This window comes from Procambarus clarkii, chromosome 9 (genome assembly GCF_040958095.1).
Source record: "Procambarus clarkii isolate CNS0578487 chromosome 9, FALCON_Pclarkii_2.0, whole genome shotgun sequence".
NCBI classification, from domain to species: domain Eukaryota; kingdom Metazoa; phylum Arthropoda; class Malacostraca; order Decapoda; family Cambaridae; genus Procambarus; species Procambarus clarkii.
The window spans coordinates 11,796,675-11,813,286 of record NC_091158.1 but is presented as its reverse complement, the minus strand read 5'-3'; the positions used below and the strand labels follow the sequence as shown (position 1 = coordinate 11,813,286).

The 16,612-nt window shown below is 44.7% G+C and overlaps 1 protein-coding gene across 1 annotated transcript in view; it reads left to right on the top strand.

Moving 5' to 3' along the window:
• Positions 1-16,612, top strand: part of LOC123766235 (phenoloxidase-activating factor 2) — a 153,135-nt gene that overhangs the window by 100,074 nt on the left and 36,449 nt on the right. The window contains exon 2 of the mRNA XM_069321144.1: positions 4,631-4,685. Coding sequence (XP_069177245.1) covers positions 4,631-4,685 — 55 coding nt within the window. The remainder of the gene's footprint in view (positions 1-4,630; positions 4,686-16,612) is intronic.

The following is a 16,612-nucleotide window of genomic DNA, read 5'->3' as shown; positions in this document are numbered from 1 at the left end:
CTCGCCCCCCTTCCCGTCAGCTTCGCCGGAACGTAGCGAGGACTTAAAAAAAAAACCTTTGGAGGGCCAAGCGAGTTTGGCGGGAGAAACGGTTCATATCGGATTGGAGGCAGACGGCGATTGGAGTCATGCAGGGATTAGTACAAGGAAGAAGGGAAGCCTGGGAGGGAAGGAGAAAGGGAAGCAGGGATGGTAGGGAGTTAAAAAGAGGGGGGGAGGCTTGAGGGACTGTGGGAAAGAAAGGGGGGAGGATGGGAGAGGGATGAGCACAAGCACTTTCGTACTTCCTCTCTGCAGAAGCCGACGACCACAGCCATATTAATACTTTATTAATACTTCTCCTCGGTCACCTCTTCTTGGTATGTCCACAACACGTGTTGTTGTTGCTGTTGTACCTCTGTTGTTGCTCTCTCTCTCTCTCTCTCTCTCTCTCTCTCTCTCTCTCTCTCTCTCTCTCTCTCTCTCTCTCTCTCTCTCTCTCTCTCTCTCTCTCTCTAATGTTGTTGTTGTTCTAACTATTTTTGTAACTGTAGTTGTTGTTAAGTAAAGATTGGACTTCCTCGTAATTCTGGACCCCTCTTCAGAGGGGAGGGGGGAGGCCTGGTCCCCTCTTAGAGGGGAGGTAGAGGTCAGGACCCCTCCCTCAGAGGGGAGGTAGAGGCCAGGAGGCAACCTCAGAGGGGAGATAGAGGCCAGGACCCCCCTCAGAGGGGAGATAGAGGCCAGGAACCCCCTCAGAGGGGAGGTAGAGGCCAGGACCCCCCTCAGAGGGTAGGTAGAGGCCAGGACCCCCCTCAGAGGGGAGGTAGAGGCCAGGACCCCCCCTCAGAGGGGAGGTGGAGGCCAGGACCCCCCCATCAGAGGGGAGGTAGAGGCCAGGACCCCCCTCAGAGGGGAGGTAGAGGCCAGGACCCCCCTCAGAGGGGAGGTGGAGGCCAGGACCCCCCCATCAGAGGGGAGGTAGAGGCCAGGACCCCCCTCAGAGGGGAGGTAGAGGCCAGGACCACCCTCAGAGGGGAGGTGGAGGCCAGGACCTCCCTCAGAGGGGAGGTAGAGGCCAGGACCCCCACTCAGAGGGGAGGTGGAGGCCAGGAGGCCACCTAGGAGGCGTCACTAAGTGCATCACCGCGGACGAAGGGGTGATTGACGGCTCCTAACTTCCTCTTCAAGAAAGTTTTATGACCATCTCGCATATTTTATCCCCCCCCCTCCTCGTTACCATGACTCCTTCCCCCCTTTGCATATCCCCCCTTCTCTTATCTTCCCCTTACCCTCCCCTTACCTTCCCCTTACTCTCCCCTTACCCTTATCTTCCCCTTATCCTTTCAAGGAGGACCTAAGGTAGGAGTGGCAGATATTCATGATCTTCATTTCCGTCTGGGTCATGGTGATTTTCTGACTGTTTCCTCATTGTAATCGCCATCTTCTCACCCCCGGAGGGGAGCCGGTCGGCCGAGCGGACAGCACGCTGGACTTGTGATCCTGTGGTCCCGGGTTCGATCCCAGGCGCCGGCGAGAAACAATGGGCAGAGTTTCTTTCACCCTATGCCCCTGTTACCTAGCAGTAAAATAGGTACCTGGGTGTTAGTCAGCTGTCACGGGCTGCTTCCTGGGGGTGGAGGCCTGGTCGAGGACCGGGCCGCGGGGACACTAAAGCCCCGAAATCATCTCAAGATAACCTCAAGATAACCCCCTATGCTCCAGTGTATACAGGAAGATTAGTACCTACCCTGGTGTAGGTACTAATCTTAGTACCTACAGGAGAAGTACCTACAGAATACCGCGGTAGGTATCATGTTTGTCAGGAGAAAGGATGTCTGTTGCTCCTCATATATTCCTTACCTTGAGGTTACCTTGAGGTGCTTCCGGGGCTTAACGTCCCCGCGGCCCGGTCGTCGACCAGGCCTCCTGGTTGCCGGACTGATCAACCAGGCTGTTGGACGCGGCTGCTCGCATCCTGACGTATGAGTCACAGCCTGGTCCTTAGTAAGGCTTTGTAGAATGTCACCAATGTACGCGTGGCCAGTGAAGATATGGCTGTAGGTTGTGTCTGTATTGATCTGTTGATTATTTGTTGACCAGGTGACTGGGTTAGAGGCAGCTCTAACACAGGGCAGGGGCCAGTGTTAGAGTCCCCCTGCCTTATCTATCCCTGGATAGATAAGGCAGGGGGCAAGATGTTATACATATTGCATGTCTCTCGGCTACGGTGATTCATGCAATGTTTCCTGACTTGTTATTCTCTGATTTGGGTAACATTTTCCGAGGCATGGAGAGGCTTAAGAAATTAGCACGCTATTCAAGGGCTACCAACCCCACTGTGTGAGCCTTTCGCTAGCCGTGATATACAATGTTGATGAAGTCTATTGAATAGACTGGATTTGCAACAGTGGGAAGTGTATTGTCGTATCGAGAAACAGAAATTAATGTGTAGATCGATCCTGAGGTTAGGAGAAAGCACTAAGTCATTACGACTATATAGCACTTGGAAGTGATATGAGGATAAGGATTTAGGATAGAGCGGAGGAAAGGAATGGTGCCCAACCACTTGGACAGTCAGAGATTGAACTCCGACGTGCAAGAAGCGAGACCGTCCAGGGCTATGAAAAAGAGGAGAGTCCGAGCAGGGGCACAGTGTTAAACCGGGAACAGAAGTCATAATGCAAAGCTTCGAACATGGAGAATAAGCATATCCCCCCCCCATGTTCTCTCTCTCTCTCTCTCTCTCTCTCTCTCTCTCTCTCTCTCTCTCTCTCTCTCTCTCTCTCTCTCTCTCTCTCTCTCTCTCTCTCTCTCTCTCTCTCTTTCTTTTCCCCACTACTTTCGGCCTGTTATAAAAGTTACCTATACCGCGCTCCCCCTGACGTATTTAAAAACTTTAAAACACTGCCCCCTCGAGTATGGTTGCCACCTTGAAGAATACCCAACCTAGAAGGACGTTAACTTGAAGGACACAACCTTGAAGGATGATACAGATTTGATGGACGCAACCTTGAATGACTTATCAAGTTATACAAACTGTTAGATATCCAAATGACATTTAAGTTAGCAAGCTTGATTGACATTATAATTTTTCTCATTTTGACCCTACCCTTCCCAGGCCTCAGGATAAACATGTTGCAAATACCTGTTATATGCTTCTGATAATTATATTTCAATAATCCCTTGGTGGTTATATTCCTGTTGTATTCATACTCCAGTTTAAGTAGTGGACTCTGTGTGTGTATTGAAGCACCTCATAGATGTCTCTCTCTGTATATTGCCTCTTCGCAAACTTTCTAATGGTTCTCATTATTCCAGCGACGTGTTATATATGACCAGTATAGGGATTGAAGCTCTCTCTGTCTCTGTCTCTCTCTCTGGCTCTGTCTCTCTCTCTCTCTCTCTCTCTCTCTCTCTCTCTCTCTCTCTCTCTCTCTCTCTCTCTCTCTCTCTCTCTCTCTCTCTCTCTCTCTCTCTCTCTCCCCTCCTCTCCCAAACATGGTTATTTGTGATCCTTAGTCTGAGGCATTTAACGCTCCATTATTTCCCAAAGTTTAATGGAATATATCTAGGATAGTGGACCTTGGCAGTGGCCGGGAGGAAGAGCAGCTGAGGGGAGGAGGAGGAGGAAGAGGAGCTGAGGGGAGAAGAGAGCACAAGCTCTAGCTCTTCATGCCCCACCTCCTAGCGTTGATGGGAACGGTTGGGCTATAATTGAACTTTACTGACTTTCCAGTTCTTTATCAAATCCGGTCTTGAAGTTGTGGGTGGAGGTGGCTTCTACAGCTTCGCCTCAGTGCTTGGTCACCGCCTGTGTGGGGTACCATCATTTCCTTACATGCATTCGACTCATTTGCGTTTCCAGCTTGAACTTGTGTCCTACTTGTTTACCCCCCCCCCCCCCCCACCCCACAACCCTTAGTACTTAGTACCTTAGTATCTTGTATGCTGTGATCATATTCTCTCTGTTTCCACTTTTTTTCTAAGAGTGTGAGATTTATACGTCACTTAACCAATTCTCGTAGTTCCCCTTTAGTTCTGGCACTAGTTATTGCAGTTATTTAAAAAAATAATATTGGTTTTATGCTTTATAAGGTGTGGGTGGCAGGCCGCTGCTGCATACTCCAGTATTGGTTTTTAAATTCATAGATGAAGAGAAGGTGAAGAAGATAAGAGATGGGAATAGGGGAAGGAGGAGAGGAGAGAGAGGGGAGGAGGGGAGGAGGTGGAGAGAAGAAGGGGGGAGGGGAGGAGGTGGAGAGAAGAAGGGGGGAGGTGGGGGGGAGGGGGGAAGACAATTTCCTCCTCAGAAGGGTTAATTTCACTTCCATGAATATGAAAAGCGCCAAAGTTTGCATCTGTGTGGGTGGGTTAACTCCCCGGCCCACCGTGGTGTGGGTGGGTTAACTCCCCGTGGTGTGGGTGGGTTCACTCCCCGGCCCACCGTGGTGTGGGTGGATTAACTCCCCGTGGTGTGGGTGGGTTCACTCGCAGCCCACCTTGATAATTATAACCATTTCTCTATTTTTTTTTTAATATTTTTTGCAATTAATATATTTGCTAGTTTTTAACTTTTTTTTAATATTTTATATATGAACGTTTATGTATTTTGCATTATTTTATTATTATTTCTCACAATTTCCCACAGGAGGCCTGGTCGAGGACCGGGCCGCGGGGACGCTACGCCCCGAAATCATCGCAAGGTAGGTCCTTAATTTTGCCAGTTTTGCTAATTTCCGTAATTTTCGGAGCTCCTTACCTTGAGATAAGACGCCGGGCGGGAGATGTATATCTAGAAGAAATCTTGTCCTTGTCTTGAAAGAAGACTTTATCAACCGTTTCCTGGATAAAATATCCGGTTAAGGAGCAGGGGCCGGATTCACGAAAGCACTTACGCAACCACTTACGAACCTGTACACCTTTTCTCAATCTTTGGCGGCTTTGTTTCCAATTATTACACAGTTAATGAGCTCCGAAGCACCAGGAGGCTGTTTATAACAATAACAACAGTTGAATGGGAAGTTTTCATGTTTGTAAACTGTCTAATAAATGTAACCAAAGCCGTCAAAGATTGAGGAAAGATGTACACGTTCGTAAGTGCTTGGGTAAGTGCTTTCGTGAATCTGGCCCCAGATATATTAGCACATATGTCGGTTAAATCCCGTCCACCGGTTTCTCATATTTATTTATTTATTTTAGTCACCGGTTAATGCGGATTGTGCTCTCGTTTTTTGTGAAATATAGCGTAAGCAATTTATACTAATTTATTTATTTATTTGCATGACAAATGTATTCCAAGGCTACTGTGTCAGTCTTTACCCTTTCCCCTCTTCCTCCTATCCTCGCTTCCATTCCTCCCCGCCTCATTCTTCCTTACTAAAGCTTACAAAGTTCAGGCCGCTTCTTTGGGAATCCTGAACCGTTTTCTAGCATATGGAGTTTTTCCCGCTCAAATCTACGCAGCAACACGCACGAAAAAACTTGGCCACCGAGACTTTCCACCCCCCGAGTTTTTTTTTTTATCCACCATCTGCCAAGTGGAAATGGATTAAGGAGAAAGTTTTGTGGTAGGGATAACTTGTAAGACTGGAAGTGATGGATGCGCCTCCCCGCAGACACAAAACACTCACATTGTACTCTGCGCGAGCGGGAAGATCCGCTCGGCCAGGGTAAACTGAGACATTTTTAGCTGGCAGCGCCAATGCGTAGCGTCAACTAGTAATAATTATAATAATTCGTTTGATAGGGGCGTCCACCTCGTCTCACCTTGATGAGTGACTTGAGTGTCCGTGTCACCTGTCCTTTGTGTCAGTCGAGCCTGTAAATATTACACGGCCATATATTATCCTGTAAGGTATGTTGCTTATATTTCACTTGTAATCTGGAATTGAAATTGAAATTGAAATAAGTTTATTGAGGTAAAATACACACAAAGGGATGAGGTAGCTCCCTTTGTGTGTATTTTACCTCAATAAACTTATTTCAATTTCAATTTCAATTCCAGATTACAAGTGAAATATAAGCAACATCTGGAATTCTGGTTAGGAAAACAGGAATAGACAGGCAGTGTTGTGGTTCACTGGGAGTTGTGGTGGTGGTGGGGGGGGGGGGTGGTTAATGCAGGTTATGGTAGGGGTGGTTAATGCAGGTTGTGGTGGTGGTGGGGGGGGGGTGGTTAATGCAGGTTATGGTAGGGGTGGTTAATGCAGGTTGTGGTGGTGGGGGATACCACCCTCTCACCGCAGGGTGTCCCACCTAGTGGTGTGTATATATAAGAGACAAGAAACTATGAGGCCGAAACATGTTTCCTGACTGACCTGAGTGGCGTTTTTCCCGTTCGGTTCCTGAATCAAGCAGGCTGTTTGTGGTGGTGCTTGACCACAGGTGGAGCTCCCTAGGTTCTCTGGCACACAGGATAACAAGAGTGTCTTGTGTGAGAAAGGAAATAACCCAACAAGAAGGCAAAACATGCATGTATACATACATAGGCATGTATGTATATAGATACGTGTATACATACATGCGTCGATACACATGAATGGTGCATATGTACTTAGGTGGGAAAGTTTAATTATTACAGATGATAAAAACGACAATATTGCATCACAGTAAAAACATTCATATACCCATCGAGTCAGACGAGAAAAAATATAAGGTAAAAAGTATACTAATTTGTATAATCTAAGAGAGAACTGGTGGTAAAAATAAGTGCAAACAGGACCCAAGTTTTGGTAGCCAACAGGCTTTACTCAAACTTAGCGATGCGCTGGTTTGAAGACCTTAAAGTGGTAGCTATTTTTTTCTGGGGTAAAAGTTTGAGGGACGGAGGTTTGGGAGCCGGTCGGCCGAGCGGACAGCACGCTGGACTTGTGATCCTGTGGTCCTGGGTTCGATCCCAGGCGAGAAACAATGGGGCAGAGTTTCTTTCACCCTATGCACCTGTTACCTAGCAGTAAAATAGGTACCTGGGTGTTAGTCAGCTGTCACGGGCTGCTTCCTGGGGGTGGAGGCCTGGTCGAGGACCGGACCGCGGGGACACTAAAAGCCCCGAAAATCATCTTAAGATGAGAGGGGTTGGAACAAAACTCCTTTGAGAGGGGCTGGAACCGGTTCTACCCCCTCTAATGCAGGAGTTGGGGGTACATGAACGCTCTTAAACTCATTAAATACATGTCAGATTAAATTGAAATTGGTGATTCAATTCACCAGTGGGCATATATTAGGCAGACAACGATGAGTCAATGTTGCTCAAGCTTTACGCACTGGGTAGGGTCACCCTCTTTTGTTTTATGAAATTGTCTTCGGTGCTAATGGCTTATATCCATGTCTAACCTAGCCAGACCTATTAAACTTGGATAGGTTAGACTTGGGCTCTGTTAATTAAGTAAGGCATATCTATTTATGGTTGTAAATAGGATTTGGGGGACACGTATCACAGCGCATCACAAACAACCACGTTTTCAACTCATGGTCGATTTGGTTGGGTAAAGTTGGGTTAGGTTAGGTTGAGTTAGGTTAGGTTAGGTTAGGTTAGGTTGGGTTAGGTTAGGTCCAAGCGTTTTAGTACCGCGTTTTTTGGTCATTGTGGCAATTGGAGAGGAAGGGCTGCCAACAGGACGGGCTGCCAACAGAACGGGTGACCTTATCAAATGTCTGAGGTAGTTTTCGCTACATAGCGTAGCGCCTCTATGGTGTGTATCCACCTTCACCACCACCATTCTCAGCACCACCCTCACCACCACCATCCTCAGCACCACCACCACACCACCACCATCCTGAGCACCACCACCACCACAACCACCACCACCACAACCACCAGCCTCAGCACCACCACCACCACCACGGGACTCAATAAAGTAGTGCCATAAGGAAAGAGAATAGTATGCCGAGCAATAAACAACTCACTATAACAGGTAAAGGTTATCGAAATATATAAAAGACCTGTTAAATCCCCCTGAATTACGGGCATTTAATGTTGAAAACAGGAACTTGCGAAACATAAATAAATATTTTATACACAAAAGTCCCACAACTCCCTCAAAATATTGGCATTTCGGAATTTAAAATAACAAGAATTATTCCTTAAAAGAAACTGTTTTAAATTGTGTTTCAAAAAATAGCTTTCTAAATATGTATTGAGCGGCCTGAGACTTTATGGAAAAGAATATATATTTGATTTAATATGTCGACGGTCATCAACTGAGATGTTGATTGCAGTAGGTAAATAACAATCACAGTATTTATATAAATAATCTGTATCTATAAGAAAGAATGTATGTTTGTATGAGGTTGGAGGCCAAGGGCCACATTCACGAAAGCACTTACGCAAGCACTTACGAACGTGTACATCTTTTCTCAATCTTTGACGGCTTTGTTTCTAATTATTAAACAGTTCACAAGAATGAAAACTTCCCAATCAACTGTTGTTATTGTTATAAACAGCCTCCTGGTGCTTCGGAGCTCATTAACTGTTTAATAATTGGAAACAAAGCCGCCAAAGAGTGAGAAAAGATGTATAGGTTCGTAAGTGCTTTCGTGAATCTGGCCCCTGATGCTTGGGGTTAGCCTCACTGACCTTTGCATGGTGAATGGTATGGAGTATGGGACGAACAAAAACTTGGGGTTAGTCCTATTTAGAGGAGTCGAGCCGAATAGTGACCCTCTCCGCCTAATATTGATTACAACACTTAACTGCAAGACTAACTACAATATTAACTGTAAGAGTAACTACAATATTAACAGCAAGATTAGCTGCAAGATTCGTTTTGGAAATGTTTACTCAAAAGACTCGTTCCCTGTTCAAATATGGTTACATCAACACCACGCCCTCTGTCGCTTGGTGATGGTACCGTAAAATCCCTCCATTCTTCACCAGGGGCTGAACTCCATCTGGTTTTTCTGTCATAAATGACACTAGTGGCAAGGCATAAGGTACGTACCCCCACTCAGCGGTGCACTAGAGCCATGGTGTGTGGTACCTACCCTTCCTCCGGTGCATTAGAGGCATGGTGTGTGGTGCCTACCCTTCCTCCGGTGCACTAGAGGCATAGTGTGTGGTACCTACCCTTCCTCCGGTGCACTAGAACCATGGTGTGTGGTACCTACCCTTCCTCCGGTGCACTAGAACCATGGTGTGTGGTACGCACCCCAACGCACCATTACTTCAGTAACCACTGTATCTTAACATAAACATTCTTGCTGCATTACACACACAGATCACACTAACGTGATGCATCAAATGAACAAATCCACAAGGGCCGTGACGAGGATTCGAACCTCGGAGCCTCGGAGAGGCTACGGGATCCAGTAAGTTCAGTAGAACTTCGGTTTTAACCCTTTTACCCTGTCGTAGCTCAGTCGATTAAGGCAGTGTCTGGGATGCTCCCGGACGCAGGTTCGAATCTTCGTCACGGCCCTTGTGGATTTGTTCATTCTTGCTGCATCTCTCGCAGTGTATCACGAAACTTTGTTAATTCTTTATACTGACAGAATATTTCAATATAATCTACAAATTCTACGTAATAGTCTATTTAATGACGGGTTTCGTGACAGAGTTTAATCACACAAGCTGCCAAGCATGTTATATATTTCTCACGCAGCCGGGTTCACATCGTAAGTCTTAATTAAGACCTACGACTAGTTCAGTTTAAGACTGAGAATAGTCGAGGAAATATATGTAAAATATACTTAAGACATTAATGAGTCGATAATTCATATTTTTTCACAATGTTAAGACGAACAAAATTGTCAACACCTAGAAGACATTATTGTAATTTTCCTAACTGCTAAATTGGGGCGAAATAATACTAGAGACTTTGTTATATTAAGGGGGCAGTTAGGCCCTGAGAGCTGCTCATAAGGAGTAGTGTGTTCTCATTGATAATGACGTTAGTGTGATGTCCTGGTGTAGGCAGAAGTATGATGTATAATACACTGCATTCAGCGAAGATATTGGCGTAGATAATGCATATGTAATGTGCCTCTTCAATGCACGAACAACCACAGTGAAATTGGTTTGAACTAATTGGAAATTAGTTTTAGCGCTATAAGCTTCGCTTCCAACGAGGCCTCTAGCTAAGCTTACTGAAACTAATAGCCTATTTCACTGTAGTAGTTCTTGCACAGTATCAGTGCTACATATATATTATCAAACAGTTCACTGTGGAGCACCATATGACAATACCTGATTATTTCATTCCCCTAAACATGCAATGTTTTCTGATATTTTCTTATCAGTATTTATAAGAAATATATCATTTCTTCGATGAGGTCAAGAAGGTATGACCTCATCCCTTCTTGCCCAAGAAAAAAGGTAATTTCGTGCCCAAATGACCTTCTATAGGGTCATTTGGGTACGTTTCCTTTCTCCTAATGCAGTCCCCGGCAAAACAATTTAAGGTGACCGACAAGTCGCTTCCTGGAGACGACAGCCTGAAATAAAGCTTTTCTATATTTCAAGATTCAGCTTGAGGATAATGGTTATAATGCTACAACGACGACCCGTGTTTTATGAAGTATGTCTGTTTTATTTACGCTCATTAGTAACATCGGTTTTTTTTATACATACAAATAGAACTTTAATCTCAGTGGTACGAGTAAAACAATATTAGTTACCGCTGAAATTTAATTCATAGAAAAAGTAACGAATTGAATCAAAGAAAATAGTCACACTTTAGGGGTAACCCATGTATTTAATAATGTTTACTTGCACCCTTATTAATAATTATTGAATGAAGAGCGTGATATACAGATTATATTTTTAGTTCATTTATTATGTACGCTATACCCATGCTGTCTGCGGTGGTTGAAAGACCATAGAGGCACATAAAGTGCTCAGGAACTGAGCGCCAATATTCGTTAACCTAAACGAGTTACATATAATATTCATGTGCAGTTTCATAACGTATTCATCAAAAGTCCACTTACAGTTTTAGTTTGTTTAGTTTAATTAGCTCATTAAAGCCCGATACCAGACCTATAGAAATTGGCAATAGGATTTCACTCATACAAATGTATCAGGAAATGCGTGTCTGCGTGTCCAAAGTTGGCAGCCAGATGCTTCGGGTCAGCCTCACCCAAATTTGCAAGGGGAATGGTCTGGGTTAGGGGACGGACATAGGCTGGTCAGGGGTAGGCCGAAGTTAAATGCTTTAATAAACATTACCAATTATAAACACCTCTAGGCCATTTTCATGTAGTTAGGTGAGAATTGTGAGGTCTGTTTAACGCGAAGGAGTTTATCACTGGCTGTCTGCCATCTCCCCGCATTCTGAGAGAAGTAAGAGGAGAGCAGTAATCTGAGAGAGCGCCGTCTGTGGCCTTCTAGTGTGTGTGTATATATATATATATATATATATATATATATATATATATATATATATATATATATATATATATATATATATATATATATATATTTCATTGAATATGACCGCATATTCTGTATTTATTATTTTCTGGTTTAGGGCTTCTATCCCTCTAACTATTTTCTTAGCATCAGGGCTTAATTGAAATAGGAGTTCTCCAAAACTCATTTTCGTACTTTTAAGGTGAAGAAAAGAAGTGATTTACTATAGAGTGTATTACACTTATTTGTATAATTTGCACGACGTTTCGAACCTCCATGGTTCATTCTCAAGTGAACAGATCTTACAATACTAGTTGATTTTATACCCGCATTAGGTCAGGTGATAATACAATGAAGGTGAAAACATGGGGGGATACATAAGGGATAAACATAGGGGCTGCAGAAGGCTTATGGGCCCATACGAGGCATCTCCTATCTAAACACAAAGATTAATCCAGTGTAATTAGCCTGTTATGTTGGACATTGTTTTCTGTGTTGGCATCGATATGTTCTTGTCTTGTCCTTACTGCCATAGTAAGGACAAGTAAGTAAGGACAAGACAAGAACATATCGATGCCAACACAGAAGACAATGTCCAACATAACAGGCCAATTACACTGGATTAATCTTTGTGTTTAGATAGGAGATGCCTCGTATGGGCCAATAAGCCTTCTGCAGCCCCTATGTTTATCCCTTATGTATCCCCCCATGTTTTCACCTTCATTGTATTATCACCTGACCTAATGCGGGTATAAAATCAACTAGTATTGTAAGATCTGTTCACTTGAGAATGAACCATGGAGGTTCGAAACGTCGTGCAAATTATACAAATAAGTGTAATACACTCTATAGTAAATCACTTCTTTTCTTCACCTTAAAAGTACGAAAATGAGTTTTGGAGAACTCCTATTTCAATTAAGCCCTGATGCTAAGAAAATAGAGGGATAGAAGCCCTAAACCAGAAAATAATAAATACAGAATATGCGGTCATATTCAATGAAACATGTTTGAAAGAAAACCTGCTGCCAGTATACACCAATATATATATATATATATATATATATATATATATATATATATATATATATATATATATATATATATATAATATATATGGTTTCTCATTGTCGGGGACAGGAATCGAGATTTAGATCGAGATCCCTTTAGTCACCGAGTCACATTCCCCAAGACGCATTCCGCTACAGGTGTGTGTGACTCCGGGAAGATTTTGAGTGCTCGGAGAACAGAATCATCAGGTATAGGGAAACATACCCAAGCGCCTCGCCCTGCCCGGAAATCAGTCCCAGGAACAATGGGGTTGCAAGGTAAGTGCACTAACCATTGCGCACCATCGTCCTACAGCGCCCACTGGTCGAGAAAGTCCGGTAATTGGCTGAGTTGTGATGGATGTTCGGTCTGTACCCCCGGTCCCTAGCACTCTCTACACCCGTGGCACTCTAGGACTATTTACACAGTCATTACAAGACACGTCCTCTGTTCAGTAGGCTGATTTCGTCCGTCTTCTACGCTAAATTATCAATGATTCGTATTTTGACCAGACCACACACTAGAAGGTGAAGAGACGACGACGTTTAGGTCCGTCCTGGACCATTCTCAAGTCTCAAGTGAATCGACTTGAGAATGGTCCAGGACGGACCGAAACGTCGTCGTCCCTTCACCTTCTAGTGTGTGGTCTGGTCAACATACTTTAGCCACGTTATTGTGACTCACCGCCTGCAGTGATTCGTATATAGTTTATTTTCCTATATGACAATTTATATAAAAACTGTATCTGGCTAGAATATATATTTTAATAAGGGCTGTGCTAGGACTACGGCAGCTGCATGCCTTTGTTTATTTGCTTCCTGGGAGTGGAAGTGGGGATACCTGGTTGATACCTGGTTGATACCTGGTTGATACCTGGTTGATGGGGTTCTGGGAGTTCTTCTACTCCCCAAGGCCGGCCCGAGGCCAGACTTGACTTGTGAGAGTTTGGTCCACCAGGCTGTTGCTTGGAGCGGCCCGCAGGCCCACATACCCACCACATACCTGGTTGATACCTGGTTGATGGGGTTCTGGGAGTTCTTCTACTCCCCAAGGCCGGCCCGAGGCCAGACTTGACTTGTGAGAGTTTGGTCCACCAGGCTGTTGCTTGGAGCGGCCCGCAGGCCCACATACCCACCACAGCCCGGTTGGTCCGGCACTCCTTGAAGGAAACAATCTAGTTTCCTCTTGAAGATGTCCACGGTTGTTAAGTGTTCAGGAGCATGTTACTGAAATGGGCAGTGTTGAACCCTACTTTAAAACAACTGCCTATAACATACGAACGATAGGCACAGAAGGCTGGTATTATCTAAAAAAAAAAATGCATAAACGCTGTCTCAAACACATAGATTACTAAAGAAAATAAAAACAAAATACCGAAAATACCGAGACTAAGGGAAACTCAAGCGTGGCTTTTAATAGCTAATCGATTGCAATACTTCTCCAGAAGTTAGAAAGTCAGCGGCTGGCGGTGTCCCGCGATGCTGCGGGCCAAAGCTAGAGAAACTGATCGTTTCCTCCCCCCTGGACCCCCTGCTCATTGACCACCTCACAGCCAACTTTCGGCGATCCGTTTAATGCAGAGAAATTTTCGTTTCGGGTTCACTGAATTGGCTGGAATTGTTTCCTGAATAGGAAAGGTGAATGTCGTTGACCTTGGGTGAGCTTAATGGGTTTTCTGTCCCTGTGGGAACCACATAACTCGCAGTATTTATGGAGAATTCATATTGTAATGTAAATGAAAGCTATTTAATTATTTCATTGAGAACCCTGCGAGAGAGAGAGAGAGAGAGAGAGAGAGAGAGAGAGAGAGAGAGAGAGAGAGAGAGAGAGAGAGAGAGAGAGAGAGAGAGAGAGAGAGAGAGAGAGAGCACTCATGTCTACCCCCCAGTAAGCAGCACCCATCCCTAAATGCTGGTCCTAACTTTCTCTCCTGAATACAGCCAAAACGTCTCCGGGCGTGATGTATCCTGCCCACTCACCACCACCACCACCCAGCTGCCCACCCCACTATCACCCAGCTGCCCACCCCACCACCACCCAGCTGCCCACCCCACCACCACCCAGCTGCCCACCCCACCACCACCCAGCTGCCCACCCCACCATCACCCAGCTGCCCACCCCTGCACCAGCCTGCTGTCTACCCAACCACCCCATACTAACCAGTAAAAACTGTTCCATTAAACAGTATGATGAATACCACGAGGATACATTTATACGTGGAACTAATAGAGCAAGAACTCTGCAATTATATTCTGTAGTGGCCAGAATTCTTCTGGGATACAGACGTATCTGACAGCTTTCTCAAAACTCAAATACACCATAGAGAGAGAGAGAGAGAGAGAGGGAGAGGATGATGACTTCCACCGCTCTGTGTTGATCACTAGGGCGGTAATCACTTGTGAGAAATTAAACTTGATGTCAGATTTGCTGGAGAAATCTGTGGTTTGTGTTCGTGTGAAGCCAGAAGCTTCCTCAGTCGCTTGTGACCAAACACCTGTATGTACTCACCTGTGTACTTACACTCACCTGTGTACTCACACTCACCTGTGTAGTCATGTACTCACCTTTGTATGTCGGGCCAGAGCTTCAGCTCCTGGGCGTGCCCCTCTCCCTAAGCACATGGGGGGTTTGTCATTTATACATTTGTCTACTCACCTTGCGGATGTTGAAATCTAGCTTCTGGGTCCCGCCTTTTAATTGGTTGCGTCATATAAGATGCGTCTCGTGGTACGCATTCCTGGCCTTATGCGTCTTAGTCTACAGGATCTACCTTCGAACATCATCTAAGGTAACTTCTTTCTACCTTCGAAGGAAGTTACCTTCGCTACTGCCTTCTCTAGGTCTATTGTTTTCCTCCCTCGTAGGTCTGTTTTGTTCCTCGCTTGCATTTCCTTATAGGCCTATTGTTTCCCTCACCAACACTATCCCTTAGGCCTAGTGTGTTCCTCTCCCACACTAACCTTACTACCCTGGGCTAGGGCATTCGTCCTCTTAATTCATTCGGGTGTTTGTCATCAGCTTGTGAATGCCAAACAGTCGCCTATGTTCTTTGTCTCAACAATTCCTCATTCTGAAAATGTCATCTACTCTGTCAACACCCCTAAGAATCTTATATATTGTGATCATGGCTCGTGCATCCTTCTTTCTTCAAGTGTGAGCCAATCTCCTTCAGCACATCCTCGTAGGTCGAGGAACCAGTCGTACTGCGTACCTCTGGAAGCGTTTCCCGCCAAACACACACCGAAAATACGACGTTGATACAACGTTCGAACAAGTTTTAACACCTAACCAGTTATAACAACTAATATAGCAAGTTGTAACAACATTCTAATACGTCATAAACACGTTAAGCCAAGATGTAACAACTTTATTAGAAGTTGTAACAAGCGGAAAATAGAGACATTTTCGGTTTGTGTTTCCAGGGTTCTACCTTCGCTTTATGGTGTTGTAGCTGAGGGCTTGTACAAGGGTCTGACCGTCACACACCTGTTTTAGAATATTGAGTATATATAATGGGATCGAACCTGCGTTCAGGGACTCACCGGTCACAGTACCATCTCCATATCTTCTCACAGATACCTCTCGCGTTCTCGTGACACTATGCAGCTCTCCTGGTGTGGGTTCTTGAGGGCTATCCGGATCTCTGAGCCTACTGCTCTTATTACACAAATTTGCGTGGAATCCAGGCTGCTTTTTTTAATAATTGCGAAAATCTTCTACAGTCACCTTGTGACCCGAGTTTGCTCCATATATGTACTCACCTGTGTACTCATTTATATGTATGTGTGAACTTATATGCACTTAGTTTATTTTTAAGTAGCTCTGATGTAAATCCACACTCTGCATTAATGTGTAAATTAACGCAAAGCTGTAACCTTAACTGCATCATGTTACACGAAACTATTAAAAAAATTGGGTAGATAGAAACACTGGGATAAACCATCTCTTACAGGAATTCTCATGAAACTGGTCCACAGGTCCTGTTATCCGGAGCTGCTCAGCTCCTGTAACGTTGCATTGAGTCCACATGTTTTCTAGCTTTCTAAATGGCCTCGTGCGTTTAGTTTGACTACTTGGATGTCCAAAGGCCTTGTTCACAGGCATTTTCTGTTTGTGAGTACTCAAAGATGTGTGTTCATCTTGATGTGTTTGTGGGTACTCCAAGATGTGTGTTCATCTTGCTGATGTGTTTGTGAGTACTCAAAGATGTGTGTTCATCTTGCTGATGTGTTTGTG